Raw genomic sequence first — 18319 nt, 5'->3', positions numbered from 1 at the left:
TCTTCTTCTTCTTCTTCTTTTTTTTTTTTCTTAAACTGAACTTGGTTTCTGGTGTGGGCGGTGCATTCCCTAGCAGGGCAGGGCGGGCGGACTGCTATTCAGGGGGAGGGGGAGAGGAAAGGGGAGGAGAAGGCCGTGATTAATTCGGCCTCGGTGAGAGCTGCTCTATTTAATGGGGGGTTCGGGCCCAGGAGGAGTTAGAGACGCCTCCAGGACAGAGAAGCATGGCAGAAGATCTGGAACTGGGCTTCGGGGAAACAGCCAGCGTGGAAATGCTCCCCCAGGACGGCAGCGGCGGGCCCAAGGCCAGAGCCAGGCTGGTAGCCAGGAGGGATGGCGCGTGCTGTGCCTTTACCGGCTGCCTGCTCGCCTTCCCCATCCTAGCAGGACTTACCGCCTACCTGCTGGTCAGCCAGCTCCAAACCCCAGGAGAAGACTGCACACCTGTCCAGGTAAGAAGCCCCACTCTGGCCTGGGAGTCAGGGGACCCTCTGCCAGCAGCAGCCCAGTTGCACCCAGAGCTCCTGAGTGCATCGCATTTTTTTTTTTTTTTTTGCTTCCATATGCAAAGGAAATACAGAACTGCAGGGAGGAAAGTTCATCCTGGTTTCTCTCCTCGCTATTTCCAGGGATCAAATGGACACTTCTTATATTTATATGGGAATAACTTCAAGCTCCGTGTGTTTAGGTGACAATAATTATAGCAGACTTATATCTTGAAAGCATTCCTCTGCTTTACAAAAAAAAAAAAAAAAAAGGCACAGTGACACATGCCTGCAATCCTAGTGGCTCCTGAGGCTGAGGCAGGAGGAGGGCGAGTTCAAAGCCAGACTCAGCAACTCAGTGAGACCTGTTCTCTAAATAAAATACATTAAAGGGCTGGGGATGTGGGTCAGTGGTTAAGCACCCCTGGGTTCAATCCTGGGTGCCAAAAAATAATAATAATAATTAAATTTTAAAAAAAACTCTTAAATACAGTCCTTGCAAAAAAAAAATTTAGAAATCACAGATAAGGAAATAAGGAAAATGATCGTTGTGCATAAACTCTTAGAGATGACAACTGTTAATAGTTTGAGCAATATAATTCATATTATTTTTGAATAGAATAGGATTATTCTGAGTTTTCTAGTATATCATGATTTTATTTATATGATGATAAGTTCACAGCTGCCTGATAATGTGGATGACCGTATTATCTTTAGATATGTGTGTGCTATAATTTATTTAACCAACTCCCTTTCTTGAGTTTAGAAAGATTGATTTTTTTAATGGTCAGCAAAAAACAAACAAACAAACAAAAAAAAAAAAAAAAAAACACTCCTGCTTGATCTTCTCCCTGTAAGATCTTGTTGAGGGCTTTAGAGAAACTTAGTAAAAATGAACATAGACTCTAGGGCTTTCCGGTGATGGGGCGGGGGTACAGGTGTCTAGGAGAACATGAGCAATCTGGACTAGAAACATCAGAAAACTACCTGAAAGCCTAAGGAATGTTATCAAAGAAATATCAATTTTAAAATAAGCACCTGCACAATCCATGATAGCTGATTTAACTACAGTCCAAAGTATTAAATTCTCAAGGAGAAAATAATTGGTTTAAACGGCAACCTGGTCTCTCAGCAATCCCGGCCAGCTGCCAAGCAGAGGGCAAGCTGTGGCTAATGTGTAACGCTCGCTGCTCCATCAGGGTCAACAAATAGGCTGTGATTCAGACAGCAGCATTCTTGGCCACCTGCCATTGCTTGTAAAATGTGGAAGCATGCAGACAAGCCGGAAATGCTTCTGAGATTGGAGAGCAGCAGGGCACAGGCAGTCAGGCGGTGACCCCTGGACCACCAGGCTGGTCCCTACGAGAAGCCAAACCACAGCACCCATTGTGTGCACCAGGGCTCTCTCCAGCCAGCAGGTTTTCTAGGAGGAGACACCCAGTGACCTCCGGCCACCTGCACGCTCCTTGATTCCAAAGCGAACCTCACAGCACGGTGGCATCCCACCCCTACCCTCCATGCCCATGTCTGTGATCCCCCACCAGCAAAAACTAGAGGGCTTTGTCCATCTAGAAGACCACAAAGTGGATGCCACTGTCTAGGGAAGTGAGCTGGGGACAGGAACTCTCACTAGATAGGAAGCCCCTTTAAGGAAGGTGCCAAGCCCCGGGGTTTGTTCCACACTTGCCCTACCCAGGGCTGGAGAAATGAACCAGGCTGAGACTGTCCCCTTTGTTATAGGGAAACCAGCCTTTCTGGAGAATGAACACGTGGGGATGTTTGGGGCTGTCACTTGGCCAGGCTTTGGAATTTAGTGCGTCAGAGGAAAGAGAGAGGGAAATAGGGGTGAGGCTGGGGCACATGTAGCAATCAGGATCCTGAAAAGCCACAGCTGGTCACTCGGAGAAGAGCATTTAAAGGAGAGTTTGGAGGGGGTTAAAGAAGAGCCTGTTTGCTGGGGAGGCACAGACTGAAGGAAACCAAAACAGAGGAGGGGTTGGCGGCAGCAGGAAGCCACCAACCTACCACCCCTTACCATGGGGATCTGTGCGGTTTTAGAGGAACCCGGGGAGAAGTAAAGCCAGGAGAGGGTCTTTCTGGGGGCCTGCAGAATAGGGAGACCCCAGTCAAAGCAGCACAGAGGGGATGGACGGAGTAGGGAACGCTGGCAGCTCTCCTCTCCAAGCCTCTGATCCCACTGACCAGACTCAACTGGAAGCCAGAGCTCCAAGAAGCCAGGGAGCAGCCATGCCCAGAGGCCAGCCTCAGCATGCACAGAGCAAGAACAAGAAGGGCAGAGGGCAGGTGTGCAGGGACAGCCAAGCGGGAGGTGGATGAAGATGGGAATGAAGACAGGAAAACCCGCTCAAAAGATGACTGTTAGATACCTGGACTTGAAACCCAACCCCCCTGCTTCTAGCCATGTGAAAACAGCCACGTGGCTTCATTTCTTTAAGCCTGTTTCCTTTATTTCCAAAAAGGGGTGTTACTGTCAACACCCTGACAGTTTCAATGAGGCAGGCGAAGAGCATCTCCCGTTGGAATGGGGCAGAGCTGCGTGCACACGGCTATTGTGATGGGATCATTGCTCTGTGTCAGACACTGGACAGTCACCAGAAAATGATCTGGGGCCTCAGGAGCTTCAAGTCTAGTGCACAAACAAGGAAAGGGGCTATTTCAGAGCAGAGATCCCGTGGGTTCCAGATACCCTCCCAGCCCAGCCACAGACGTACAGTGGGGCAGGGAAGGCTTCCTGGAGAAAGGAAGAGGGTCACCTGCAGCTAGGAGACTGTGCCTGAGGTCCAGTCCAGGACCCCATTGCACATAGAGCCAGTCAGACAATCACAGGCCACTGGGAGTAGGCCTTTGAAGGTCATCCAGCCCAAAGCCTTTTGTTTTGCAGATAGGGAAACCCGAGACCCAGAGAGATGAAGGGATTTGCCAGAGGCCTCTGCCTCTAGTCAGTGGCAGAACCAAGATTTAAAACCAGCCCATCTGCCCCTACTGTTCTTTGCATCGGGCAGCAGAGTTCATGCTGGACCAGAGGCAGACTGCCAGCCACAGGGAGGATGACATCAGCAACTCCAGGGAGAAAGGAAAGCAGCCACAACTTCTCTCAAAACCCACTGCCAGCCCCCAGCACAGGCTGCACATACCAAATCCAAGGCACCCCCAGAATCACCCACCCAGCACTCCTGGCCCAGGAGCAGGATCAGAAGGGTAGCCTGGCATGCTCCTGGTGTGGAAACTGAATTAAAAGCAAAACCTCCCAACTTAGAAATCCCCTCTCCAAAGGCAGCCAAGAAAGAAGATGCCTGTATTATTGAATAAGCATCAAACTAGGATGTGATGCACACCACGGGCAATCTGCTAAGGATCTGCAAAGCCAAGAAGAAATCACCCTCTATGTAAATAGACAGGCAGCTGAGCCATCCCCTGCAAGTGAAGAGTGGAGTGCATCACAGCATCACAGCATCTCAGCACGCATAGCAGGGGATACTTCCTTTTGATGAAAGAATTCACACATGCAAATGTGTTCACAAAGGCATAAAAAATTTTACGAAGAGCTCAGAGATCAGTACCTGTTAGCATGTGGGGAACTGGGTGTCTGGGCCACAGCAGGAGAGGGACATGGATAAACCGATATTGCTTTGTAGTAATTGTATGTGTTGCCTACACAAAGAAAGATTGGGGTGGTAAAAATGTTTTAGGATCTTTAAGCTTCTGGAACATTCTAGGCAAATTTGCATCTTGGGAAGATTGTCAATCAAAAGTTAAAACCCAGTCTGAATTCTGGTCTAGTTCTTAATGTTTCCTAACCTCCCTGGGCTGCTTCTTTATGTATAAAATAGAAACATGTGTAAAATAGACAATTAGAAATAAAGCACTGATGGTGTCCTGGATTAGTAGGATTGACCTTTATGACTGGGGAACTTCCCCAGTTGAATGATGACATCATTGACTTCCCCACCCGCCTTGGAATTTGACCTCACAAGCTGGAGAGCAGGTTTGGATGCTGTAAGGCTTTTTTCTTGGTCTCTGATATTCATGAGCTGTCTTCATACCTCCCGCCCCAGCCCAGTCTTGGCCCAGTACCACATGAGCCCGCTGTACTTCAACCTTAGTCCAGGGATTCTTTAAGGCTTTTGTTAGCTTCCACCGCCCTGAGGATGTGTCCACAGGCCCCACTCTGACCGACAGGTGCCCTAAGGCCAGGCCTCCCTCTTTCCTGGGCACACAGTCTATACTCCAAGAAAACCTGACCACATCAAGGCTGCTTAGCCCCAAGCTCCAGCAAAGAATGGGCAGTCAGTCCTGTGCAGTGAGTCCTCAGAGATGCTGCAGGAAGCCTGCCTGCCCAGGGCTGCGCCCCTGCCCATCCCTTCCTGGAAATCCTACTAGGGTCCGTATACCCCTTCCCCTTGCCATCCTCTTGAGACCCTCTGATCTCCACTCAGACCAACAAGGCTCCATTGTGATGCCAGCTCAGGCTTCAGAGTCACACCAACTGGGGAAGCTGGGAAAGCCGTGGCTCACCACACCATAGCTGTGACCTCTGAGTATTTCCTATGCACCAGACACCATGCTCAATTTTTTCATATTTAGGATTTTAAGAAGAGTAAATAAGATCATGCCTATAAAGTGCTTGGTGTGTTACCTGGCATATAAACACACCAACATATGTTATTATTACTACACCCATCATCTCAGTAATCTTTGATATCACACAATAAGTGCTACTGTTATCCCCATTTCAGATATGATGAAACTGAGGCTTAGAGAAGTTAAGCAATGTGACCAAAGTCTTAAAGAATGGGACACTGGAATTTAAATCCACTGTATATTTTCCTCCTGAACACTATGCTCACAGGGTGCTCACCTCCTGAGGTGACCAGATTTAATCCTGAGAAATCTGGCACATAGTAAGTGCTCAATAAATGCTAGTTCCCTTTCCTTCCCTAAGAGTACCTAGGATATCTGGCATGCAGACTGCACTTATTATGTGATTTCTGAATGGAGACAAGAATGAGGGAGATGAGCAAGGTATCAGACCTCTGTGAGCCTCAGACTCACTGCCCATGACATGAAAAAGATAATGCACACTCTTCACAGTAAGAATTCGACAAGACGTCCAGAAAGCTGTTAAAAGGGTAAATGCTCAACAGATGCTATTTCCCTACTGAATCCTCCTTGGCTGAGCCCTTTGGTCTTATGTTCCCCTTTGGGAAGGAAGACCATAATGATAATCCTTCTCATGTTGTCTAGAGGAAGCAAAGGGGTCATTAAGATGAAAGTTCTCTATAATTGCAAACTATTGATCCCTCTGCGGAGCTGCTCCTGCTGTCCCCTCAGGAAGCCTCAGCACACCTGGAAGAGAAGTCCCTCTGCAAGGGTCAGGCTGTGGACAGAGGGCAGGCAGAGCAGAGGTAGCACAGGTGCACTGCGGCCATGCATGGGGAGAAGGGTAAGCGAGTTGTGGGTGGGAGTCCCCAGAGTCCATGGCAGCTTGTAGCTGGTCATTTCAGGACCCACTGTTTACCCCATTAAGTGGACTCACACGTGACCGGGTGCCCAGCCAGCTCAGCACACCTGGAAAGGCACACACTCACCTGCCGGCCACAGCAGCAAGAGGTCACCTCCCAGCCTGACCTCCTTAAGGAGGCCCAGCCACGGACAGCGACACACACAAGACTCAAAATGAATGGGTGTAAATTCTGTCCCCCCAACACCTTTCCATTCTGAAAGGGCAGAAATCCAGCAGCAAACTATGGACAGAGGAATCCTATTGAATGTCTACCCATAGGGAAAGAGGGAGCCCTCGAGTGCCTACAGGATCCTAAAATCTGCTGTTTGTCATAAAAGGACATCACAAGGGCTTCTGGTTACAACTCATAGAACCAACAATACATATCACAAGCACCTCCTGAGCCCAAGGAGGGATGAAAGTGAATGGGATACCCCACTCTATGTGAGTGGTCTTCTGAGAATTACAGTGGTCCCAAGAGAAAAAGAATCATTGTCATTTTTATTGTGAGGAAACTAGGGTTCACTGAGATTAGCTGACATGTCAAAATCAGGGTATCACGAAATACCAGAGTTGGGATTTCCAGATTTGCTTAGCTACAAATCTTTGCTCTGTGCTGTGCTAATAGAGTATGCAAAGCGGGTCCAGGGCCCCTCGGAGGAGGATGAAATGAATGACCTCAGACTACAACATTTCCAGGTGGAATTCATCCTTGTGAAAGTACATATGGGGAAAAGGCGAATGTCTGTGTGTTTCTCCTGGACATGCCAGAGGATGGTGTGGGTCATAAAACATTTATGCCTTTGCAATCGCAGCATCCAGACAGCGAGAAATCAATCTCTCTTCCTGTTTATGAATAGATGCAGGGAATGACTACAGAATATGGGAGGAAAGGCTAAGTGGGTCGTTAGTTAAAATACACTCCAGGGAGCTTCCTGGGGAAGTGCCAGAAAATCTCAAAGGCCATTTCATTTCAGGCTCCTCCATCTCTTGTCCTCAGTTAAAGTTTATGGAGCTCCCGATACGTGCCAGGGTTTGCACGTGCTCAGATCCCAGGCTCTCTGTTCGTCTTTGACCTTGAACAGTTGCTTATCCTCCGTAAGCCCCCATTATAAGTCTTGCATAGATTCATAAAATGATAATGCCAACTGCTTCTTTGAAATAGAATCTTAGATGAGGATAACACATGAGTGCCCAGTGCAGGACCTGCCACCCAGGGGGACACTCAGCTAAATAAGTCTCCCCTTTCTTGCCACCCTTGCTTATGCCCCCTTTGAAGAATTAAAGTAATTCTAGAAATGCCTGTAGCAATAGGTTGTGGTTAGTTTGCGACAGGGATGACCAACCAATATACAAAAAGAAAGAAAATTAAGTGAGAGTGAAAGTTTCCTATAGGTCAGGAAAGTGGGGTGGGGTACAGGAGTCACCAGCGTTTTTCCAGGGATAACGTACACTGGTGGTCACAGGCATGCCCCTCTCCCACGAGGGCGTACGCCCACAGGTGTACACATTTGCCTTTGCTGACTCTGGCTCCTGGCCAAGCCTTGCAACCCTCAGTAGAGATTTATAAAGCCTCAACAGTGCTCCACACAGACCTGTTGACTATTTTCTGGTTGTTTTTATTTTTATTTTCTAGTTGTAGTTAGACAATACCCTTGGTTTTATTTATTTTTATGTGGTGCTGAGGATCGAACCCAGTGCCTTGCACGTGTTAGGTGAGCATTCTACCGATGAGCCACAACCCCAGCCACAAGCCTGCAGACTTTTAAAGACCCCAGCACTGAGATAATAGCTAACCACTCTTATGCAACTGAAGTTTTCTTTTTTTTTTTTTTTTAGAGAGAACTTTTTTTAATATTTATTTTTTAGTTTTCGGCGGACACAACATCTTTGTATGTGGTGCTGAGGATCGAACCCGGGCCGCACGCATGCCAGGCGAGCGCGCTACCGCTTGAGCCACATCCCCAGCCCCAACTGAAGTTTTCTAATCATAAACAAATCTCTCTTCTAGATTTCTGGATTGCAAAATCTGACTGCAGTCATTAAATCTGAACTTTACTCCCTCTCCTGCTCTCTTCTCTGCCTCTCTCTTCCTGATGCCTGAGAACTGTGCATTTTGCCAGTTGTATGATCCCATGGGGGATGCTGGTTACTGGGAACACAGTAGTGAGATGAGCAGGCAGATTGGATCCCTCCTTAAATCCCACTAGAGAAAGAAAAGTGATAAGCACACAAATAAAGAATAAAATTGGGCCAAGCACGGTGGCTCACGCCTGGAATCCCAGCAGCTCAGGAGGCTGAGGCAGGAGGATCACGAATTCAAAGCCAACCTCAGCAATGGTGAGGCGCTAAGCAACTCAGTGAGACCCTGTCTCTAAATAAAATACAAAATAGTGCTGGGGATGTGGCTCAGTGGTCGAGTGCCCCTGAGTTCAATCCCCAATACCAAAAAAAGAATAAAATTGGACCCTGGCTCTCAGCAAGCTGCTTGAGCAGACATGTATAGGGGAGTAAATCCTATTCTTCAGCATGGGCCTCATGCCTCTTCTAATTTGGAGGCCAATGCTGCAGTGAACAGTTCTCCTCAGGAGCCACTGTCTTCTTGGTGCCCCAGAGTGACCCAGAAGCGATGGAGATGGGCCAGGGTTGGAAAACAGCAATACATTTTATTGCCCTGATTTTGCCAACAACCATGTCAAGAGCAAGCACTGGGACAGCCCAAGTGCCCAAACCTTCCCTCACATATGCTACTGTTCCATCCTCTCCAGTCTCTTCCTCGTTCGTTACTTTTTCCTATCATAGTAATCTTCCTCTGGTGCTAGACAGAGTCACTGTTAAGAGAAGCAGCAATGGAAACCTGGAGTCTGTTCCTGAGGAGAGTCCGAACCGATGTTCTTCTTGGGGACTGTCAGAATGTCGTGGCCTGTGACATCTGCCAACAGGCACTGGCACAGCCTCCAGCTGTTTGGCATCATAATAGGCCTCTAAAATTTCACCCATCCTTCCATATATGGAAGTAAAACTCATGTCGAAAGAGTAGAAATCCAACAGAGCAATTGGGAAATCGTGTTTGTGTCCCAGGTAAAATGCTGATAATAGTGGGATTCCCAGGCAAAAAAGAAAAGGCTCCAAACTTAACTGAGTGTCTATTCAGCCAAACCTAAACAGGATATTTAAGAAGATTTCTCAGCGGGAAATTAAATGAAGCAAAACGAAGGCCAACCAAGGCAGATACCCCTCCTTACACAGGGTGTGCAATCAAGAGCTCCCTAGTTGGGACCCCACCTGCAGCTCTCTGCCCTGCAAAGAGAATAATTCCTTTATCAGCTCTGTCCATAGCAAGTCAGAGAACAGCTCACTCCTGGGCTGCTTCTCAAGCCCAGCAAAGTTGCTGATGTTGGACGGGTGCTCACAGCACTTGGGTCTAGGTTTTTTGAAGATCTCTGTCCTCGTGACCCCACACAAACTGCACACCTGTAGAAGAAAGGCCCGGTTTTCCAGTTTCCCCGTTTTCTACCAGGCCTCCTTGCTCCTGCACAAGCTGTTACGAGGTCTAGAATGGCCACAGCCTCTTTGCTCACCTGGCTGAAGTCTGCAGGACCTATAAGATCCACTTCAGGGTGATTTCCCCTGATTTCCTCACCTTTGGGTCAGATCTGTTTCCTGAACTTTGGGCTTGTCCTGCTGTCACCTCTCATGGAACTGCTGAAACTTATCTCCCACCTCAGCTGATGAGGAGCTGGCCCAGCAGCTGCAGGGTGCAGTGGCTTAGGGCTTGGGATTCTGCAGTCACATGACCTGAGTTAAATCCTACTCTTCCACTTTCCAGATGTAGGAAACTAGGTGAGTTATTTCCCCTTCATGAGCCCCACTGTCAATACGGGAATGTGAACGCGTCCACCTTAGAGTGTCCTTGTGAAACTGAAGACGACTCCTGTGAGGGGCTTAGCGTAGCACCGCGTCACCACTCCCTCCATAATGCAGCTGCACTTACGGCACTTTTAAATCCTTTGAGTCAGGTGCTGCGGCTGCCTCTTAGAGCTGGGGTGCCGAGGGCTTGGGGAGGAGGAAATAGCCAGTGGCCAAGGCTGAGCTGGTAAATGGGAACCTCACTGTCAGGACAAGATGGGACACTTCTGGAAGCCAGGGGTAGCACTGAAGATTCTACGAGCAGTTATGTGTTGACACAGCGAAGCTTTAGAAGGCAGGCCAGGGAACGGATCTGAGAAAGGGAGAGACTGGAGGCTGAAGACCAGCCGGGAGGCTGCTGGAAGATTCCAGAAGAGCAGCATGGCAAGGCCTGGGGTGGAGTATGAATGCGAGAGCCACGAAACAGAAATGGCACATCTTGTGTTTATGGAAGAAGACAGGAGCGAATTTCAGACCTGGGAACCCAGGGGAGCAGTCATGGTACCATCAACAGAACGGGGACACAGATGAAAAGGGGACAGAGGGACAATGAAGTGAGCTCATCAGTCAAAGACCAGCCTTTGCCCTTGAGAGGGCCTCCAGTGGAGGTGAGGTAGGGCAGCTTGAGGGAAAAGGGAGCCTGGAGGTGCCAGCTCTACAGAGTCACTGCTGTGACAGAATTGCTCCCAGACCTCACCTCCATGTGACACTGCTGCAGCCACACGACCATGCAGAGACAGCCACACACTCACCACCACACACACAGGCGATTCCCCATTCCCTAGTGCACTCACAACACACACGTGTGCACACACGGACTTATAAGTCATAAAACAGATCAAGTATTCACGGTGCCAGGAGGAGCAGCCATTAGTGGGGACTGTGTAGTTACAAGAACCAAGTCAGAGAGCTGGGCTGAGTCAAACTCATATCAGAGCATTTTTTAAAACATTGCAAAATGTGAGACAGGGACATGACCCCTAGCTAAGAGCGTGCATTTGCTCCTGAGCTTTAAGTCTAGACTTGTGACCTGTGGCTCGCTCTTTTCCCATGTGTCCTTTGCACTCACTGACTCTTGCATTTTCTGATTTTACCTCCCCTTCACCCTGCAAGTCACTTAGGGTCAGGAATGTTGTTATCCCCACTTCACGAATGAGGACACACAAGCTCAGAGAGGAAAGTCTTTCTCAAAATCGTATTGTTAATAAATGATGGAACCATGATTCAAATTCAGCCAGTCTGCCCCCCGGGAGGTTACATTTCCCCTGCCACGTGAAATGACTCACAGACCAGGACTGCGATGATGATACACATTTTGTATTGTAAGCCAACAAGGAAGAAGGGGTAGGATGATGTAGAGGGGATCATGTCCATTATTTCTTTTGCTGTATCCTTCTTTTAAGAAAAGTTCCCATTTTTAAGTTGTGATGGGGGGGATAAAGTAAATACCATTATTTATTCAAATAATAGGAGCAATGGTAAGTTTCTGAGATCCCTTGGAATCCAATAAGAAAAGCTCTTCGGAAAGAACTTTTGAAGCTGAGTTTCAAGGGCAAGCAGAAGAGAGAAAGGCCACTAGGGGTGGCCCAAGAGGAAAGTGGAGCGCTAAGGTGCAAGATTCTCACCAACCAAAATAGTCTCCCACCATGTCCCTCGTCACAGAGGACCCAGCAGCAGCATCCTGATCATACCATGCCCTGGGGTCACAAGGACCACAGGGAGTCTAAACCATATCCTTCTTTCTCAACAGATTCCAAAAGAACAGGAGTTTGGAACCTCACATCAGCCATTTTGTAAGTATGTTCATCTTTGAGGGCCTTTCTTGGGGGAGCAAGAACATTTCTAATAGTGATAGATTGGCCTTTGGGAGATGGATCTTGAATCATCCAGTTGCTAAGCTGATGGTGCAGACCTAGAGGAACAGGGAGGCTTCCCCTCATTACTAAGAGGGCGCAACAGCACTATGGCCAAGTGCAGGGCCTACAGAGCTGGTGGCCCGAAAGCAAACCATAGTCCTGGAATGTACTAGCATATGACCCCTGATCAAACAATTCCACCTGTCTCTGTCACCATTTATTCACCTCTAAACCTGGTTTTGTAGCTCCTCAACAGAGTTAGAGTAAATTCAATTAGTTCATTCCTATAAAGGGATGAGGACAATACCCGGCACATCAGAAGTACAGGGTGGCCTTTTGCTTTTTATCATTATCAACACCATCAGCTTTATCCCTGCAGTTAGAATACCCTTTATTCAATATCATCATCTCTGAGAGTCAAAGGGAAATTCTAAGGTTTTCTGAAGAACTAATGGGGAAATGAAGGCCCAGAGAGGGAAAAGGACCTCCCAAGTTCAGAGAGCTACAGAGTAGATTCCACCTGTCCTCTGAAACTCCAGAGGACAGAGAGAGAGAATGCAGAAGTGTGTGTGTTAAAAACCCACTGAGAAACGAGAAAGTTAGAAAGCAAGTGTCCTCTCCTGACCCATGTTTGTTGGGCCATTGAGATACCTCATGGGTAGAATGAGAGGAACCATGGAGAGAGCAAAAGGCCAGTTAGCTCTCATGAAAGCAGCATGGGGAGAAGGAGCAGCACGTTCTACTTTACCGAGCAAGGACCATGTGCCAAGAATCATGATAAAAACTCTCCATCCATGAAAGAGATCACAGGGCCCATCTTAGAGATGAGAAAAATGAGTTTCAGCTCAGACAACTTCCCAAATCATGGGGCCAAGATCCATTTGCACTCAAGACTCTCCTAAATCTCCCCTGTCCCCAGAAGTGCTTACGGCAGGTTCCACATACCAATCCCAAGTCCACAGGAGTGAAACTGGACCAGGCTGGCCGAGACCAATGTTCTCTCCCAAACTCCCAAAGTGCAGTCCTCACCCCCGTCACCTCTGACTTATGCAAGCATCTCTCCTTTTGTTACAGACGCACCTCTCCAAGCTGATAGAGAGAAGCCCAGGGCACACCTGACAGGTAAGAGTCCTGGGTTAAGTTGTAATGGGGAAAAGGAAATAAAACAAGTACCATTATTTGTTCAAATAACATAAGCAATGTAAGTTGCTGTGACCCCCTGGAGTAGAATAAGAAAAGATTTCAGGAAACAACCTTGAAGCTGAGATTCAGACAAGAGAGAAAGGCCACTGGGAGTGTCCATAGTCCCAAGATTTCTTTCAGTATATTTACTCAAACTCATTCTGGTAGCTTTAAATTGGAAACCACAGACCCTGGTAACAGATTTCTCTCAATCAAAGGTTTCCAGATGTCTCCCTCCCTATGAAGGATCCAAAGGCCTATGTCTCTTGCATACTTTCTGATTCTATCATCCTTCCCTTCCCCTTCCCCTCCCCTCCCCTCCCCTCCCCTCCTTTCCTCTCCTCTCCATATCTCTCTCTCTCTCTCTCTCTCTCTCTCTCTCTCTCTCTCTCTCTCTCTCTCTCTCTCTTGATTCACATAGTCAGTCATTTAGAAATGGACTTCCTTAGACTGGAACTTCAAGTAGTTCTGGATCTGGTCACAGATGAAAGGGCCCCAAACTTAGCAATCTATCCATTTCACCTATACCCCCTTCAAGATGTTGTCATTAGACATTTGCATTCAAGAAGTTATTTCCAAAGAATTTCCTGTAATGTGAACCTGTTCAGAGGAATCTCATCATTTCAGCAGATGGCCAGTTTTCTAAGTCTAATGTGGAAATTCCAGGTCCCACATACCTGAAGTTCATAGACCTCTGAAACTCCAGAGGACAGAGAGAGAGAGAGAGAGAGAGAGAGAATGCAGAAGTGTGTGTGTTAAAAAACCCACTGAGAAACAAGAAAGTTAAAAAGCAAGTGTCCTCTCTTAACCAGTGAACATTTGCAACAGTCAAGGGAATATCCTTGCAGCCCAAGATTTTTGTGTTACTATTTGACTAAGAGGGGATTGTTGGTGGCAAGTCCTGAGTAAGGATTAGTACCAGGGAGATGCCAAGTTGCCGTCATTTTCCCCTTTTGTGTAAGAACGGGAGGGAGACTGGGTATGCATATGGAGATGCCATCCCTCTTTTTATGAATAAAGAGACATAGAAACTGGGGAAGAGGCCATCTCTCACTGGGCTCCCAATATGTGCCAGACTGCAACAGGCATTTGACCTCCATTATCTCATTTAATCTACATATTAGTCCTATAACCAGGCATTAGATGGCCCCATTCACAGATGGAAAACTATGGCTTAGGCAACTAAAGTCACATGTTCCTAGCCAGTTGTCCAGGAAATGGAAGTATTCCGACTTCAGCTTGCCTTTCAAAACTGCACTTTCCATGACAACACACTTCCTCTCACAACTCCTACCTTTTGATGTCGACATAGCCAATTGCAAGCCAATCCAATAGAACTTGCCTTAACTGGAGGCTTCACGGATTTTGCTTTTGCATCATCTAAGAAGAATTCTTTTAAAAAATTAGCCTGTCATCTTGAAAGCAGGAACAGAGGCTTCCTTTATGTGGAGTTCACAAAGGCCATCTAGTGGGGGGACAAGAGAAGTCCGTACCACTGCTACATCGATGTTCATAGCAGCACAATTCACAATAGCAAGACTGTGGAACCAACCTAGATGCCCTTCAATAGATGAATGGATAAAAAAAAATGTGGCATTTATACACAATGGAGTATTACTCTGCATTAAAAAATGACAAAATCATAGAATTTACAGGGAAATGGATGGCATTAGAGCAGATTATGCTAAGTGAAGCTAGCCAATCCCTAAAAAACAAATGCCAAATGTCTTCTTTGATATAAGGAGAGTAACTAAGAACAGAGTAGGGTCGAAGAGCATGAGAAGAAGATTAACATTAAACAGGGATGAGAGGTGGGAGGGAAAGGGAGAGAGAAGGGAAATTGCATGGAAATGGAAGGAGACCCTCAGAGTTATACAAAAGTACATACAAGAGGAAGTGAGGGGAAAGGGGAAAATAATACAAGGGGGAGAAATGAATGACAGTAGAGGGGGTAGAGAGAGAAGAGGGGAGGGGAGGGGAGGGGAGGGGAGCGGGGATAGTAGAGGATAGGAAAAGCAGCAGAACACAACAGACACTAGTATGGCAATATGTAAATCAATGGACGTGTAACTGATGTGATTCTGCAATCTGTATATGGGGTAAAAATGGGAGCTCATAACCCACTTGAATCAAAGTGTGAAATATGATATATCAAGAACTATGTAATGTTTTGAACAACCAACAATAAAAAATTAAAAAAAAAAAAAGAGAAGTCCGTACACATTTGGAATGTGTCATAGTTGCAAAGGAGACCCTAGTTCATTCAACAATGGGGAAGACACTATACAAAACCAGAAACTAGATCTCTGGATGCCCAGTGGGTGTGCCGGTTGCTAAATGGTTCCTTTAAACACAACCTATCCCAAAACTGTAGATTGGGTACATAATGGCAATTGCTATGGGTTTCAAAAAAGCAGTTATAGGAAATAAAAATGGTTTTATTTCTCCCCATAAGAATTAGTTTTACTGCAGAATATCTTATTTGAAATCAGTGGTTTCAATCAAGTTTGATTCTACTCCTTGCCTTCTGCTATTAACATTTTCATAAAAGCATTCACTAGTATGTTTTATATAATGTCTACGTATGACTAATGCAGACATAAGAACATATATAAACAGATCTCAAAGAAAATAGAGTGGTTTTTGGTTTTTTTGTCTGTCAAAATGAAAGTTAGATTTATTTGAGGGAAGAAAAATTGAGTGCAACTTTATCCAGCCAATTGTGATTAAAAAAAAAATAATCACGTCCGCTATGTACACTTAATCTTCAGAATGACACTCTTGAAAAGCTTTATCCCCAGTTCACAGACAGGAGACTGAGGCTCAGAGAAGAGAGTGAACCTGCAGAGTTGATTAATGAGCCAGTGTATTGCAGAATCACAGTTGGTACTGGGCCCAATGGCCCCAAGCCCAGGTCCCTTCCACTCCACAAGTCAATTACATTGACTTATATTTTGGCTCTGTCAATGTGGAAAAAGAATTTCCAAAATGTTCTAAGTCTCTGCTTCCAACATGTACTGCAAGGTAATTCTTTATTAATTACGGCCTGTGATTCCTCTTGACTTTGGATGAGAATTGGAATGCAGAGATGTGAACCTCTCTCTCTCTCGCTCTCTCCTGATAAAAGTGAATAAACTTTAGAGAATATCCCAATAGCTGGGGGTTTTACACATATCACTTCTTTTAATCCTTTCCACAGTATTATCTCTATTTTTTTAAAGATCTGTCTATTAAAAACCAAGACAGATTCCATAAGGAGACTCATTATACAAAAAGAATTATTACTAGAGGTGGGAGGGAAGGGAAAGAAGAAACTATAGTCCTGGGCTCAGTATTCCTGTGGAATTGATTCCAGGGCTCCTGCAAATACCCAAAGCCTCAGATGGAAGTCCCTTATGTAAGATGCTATAGTATTTACACATAACTCATGTAAGTCCTACCTTGTCTTTAAATCACTCTAGACGATTTATAATAGCTAATACAATGTGAATGCTCTGTAAAGAGTTTTCTACTGTATTGATTAGGGAATCATGAAAAGAAGAAGTCTGTATACGTTCAGTACAGACACAGGTTTGTTCTGTTTTGTTTGCAGTATTTTCCATCTTCATCCTCAGTTGGTTGAATCTGTGGATGCGGAACTGAAGATAGGTAGGGCTGTCTATACTGGGCCTGGGAGGGGACTAAGGCTCTAGGAAGAATCTGTGACAGTGAGATATGCTGTTTCTCCAGAGTGAAGCTAAAAAATGTCTGTGTTTGATCTCTATAAGCAAAGTGAACAAAACTAGAAAGAAGCAGGTACAGGGAAGTGGGGTGAAAGGGGGGCACGATTGGATCAGAGAATGTTCTACCCCAAGGCTAGCCTAGTCTCAGGAGGGCTATCTGCTGCTCAGGCTGAGGCTGGGCCAAAGCCCAGGTCCTGGGAGAAGGAAAGAAGCTTAACCAGTTTGGTCAATAAGCATTTTATTCCAGTTGGTCCATGAGGATAAAACAGTTGTGCTCATCATTCCTGTGGTATCTGGCCTGGTCGTGGGTAGACAAGGGTGGCATCCATAAGCTGGGCTAAGTTGTTTGGGGAAGACAGCCCTTTGCTGTAAGCCATTTTCTGGAACACAGAGGAGTGAGGGGATTTCTTAACCTTCACTGTTTTTCAGGATTACAGGCCTCTGGTAAAATTCCAAAATTGTTCAATCAGAAAGCTCAACCTGAGTAAAGCAAAGTCATTTTCCCCAGGTCCCCCATCCCAGATGCCACACCCTGAACAAGCATCCACCTCTACTCACATACCCTTCCTCCCCAGGGCCATTGGTAGTCCTTGGTTTATCTTAGTCCTTGTGCTCTTTGAAAAATGACAGAAGACTTTTTAGCAAAGTCCACGGGTTCCACCTTGAATCATTCAAACCTCTTTCTTATCTTTGCAGTTGTGAGACAGACTCCCTCACCACACCTGAAAAACCAGTTCCCAGCTCTGCACTGGGAACATGAACTGGGCTTGGCCTTCACCAAGAACAAGATGAAGTACACCAACAAATTCCTGGTGATCCCAGAGTCGGGAGACTACTTTGTTTACTCCCAGATCACGTTCCGTGGGACCAAGTCTGAGTGTGGCAGCATCAGCCAGGGGAGACAACAGATCAAGCCGGACTCCATCATCGTGGTCATCACCAAGGTAACGGACAGCTACCCGGAGCCCGCCCAGCTCCTAACAGGGACCAAGTCTGTGTGTGAAATTAGCAACAACTGGTTCCAGCCCCTCTACCTCGGGGCCATGTTCTCCTTGAGAGAAGGGGACAAGCTGATGGTGAATGTCAGTGACATCTCCTTGGTGGATTACACAAAAGAAGATAAGACCTTCTTTGGGGCCTTCTTGCTATAGGGGTAAAGCAGGTGTCCCTGCCTCCTACCTCCCAATTTGGTCCATTCAGATGTAATTATAGCCAGGGGTTTTCTTGGGGTCAGAGGTAGGGGGCATTCCACAGGGACAGTGGTTTAGCTATGAAATGTAGGGCCCCAGAGTTCACACTGATGAGAATACTAATTGGGGGGGAGGGGGAAGCAGAATAGAGCAGACAAGTCCTCACGGTGGCTTGAAGGAGCATCGAGTTTCTGGAACACTGATCAGCAAGCGAACGAACTGTCTGCTCAGATCAGGATTTAAAGGACATTTCCACACCTCTCTGCTAGGTGATTGTCACCTGTACTCCGTTTATGGTTCAGTTTGATCAGAGTTTTGCCTTAGTTCAGGAGCTTTTGACAAAACCCAAAGAAAGTCCAAGAAAACTGTATACCCTGAGGAGGAAAAATCCTTTATGGTGTTTCACATACCTTCATGCCTATTCTGAAGAAGAAAGAGAGAGAGAGATGGT

The 18319-nt window shown here is 46.4% G+C and overlaps 1 protein-coding gene across 1 annotated transcript; it reads left to right on the top strand.

Moving 5' to 3' along the window:
* Positions 1–224: 224 nt before the first annotated feature.
* Tnfsf15 (TNF superfamily member 15) lies at positions 225–17829 on the top strand. Its single transcript, XM_027949391.2, has 4 exons — positions 225–452; positions 11669–11711; positions 12849–12896; positions 17375–17829. The coding sequence occupies exons 1-4, from the start codon at positions 225–227 to the stop codon at positions 17827–17829; spliced, it is 774 nt and encodes a 257-aa protein (XP_027805192.1).
* The last annotated feature ends 490 nt before the right edge of the window (positions 17830–18319 follow it).

Source organism: Marmota flaviventris, chromosome 13, assembly GCF_047511675.1.
Source record: "Marmota flaviventris isolate mMarFla1 chromosome 13, mMarFla1.hap1, whole genome shotgun sequence".
Taxonomy (NCBI): Eukaryota; Metazoa; Chordata; class Mammalia; order Rodentia; family Sciuridae; genus Marmota; species Marmota flaviventris.
Note: the sequence above shows the minus strand (reverse complement) of the source record. Positions and strands in the feature narration are given on the sequence as shown.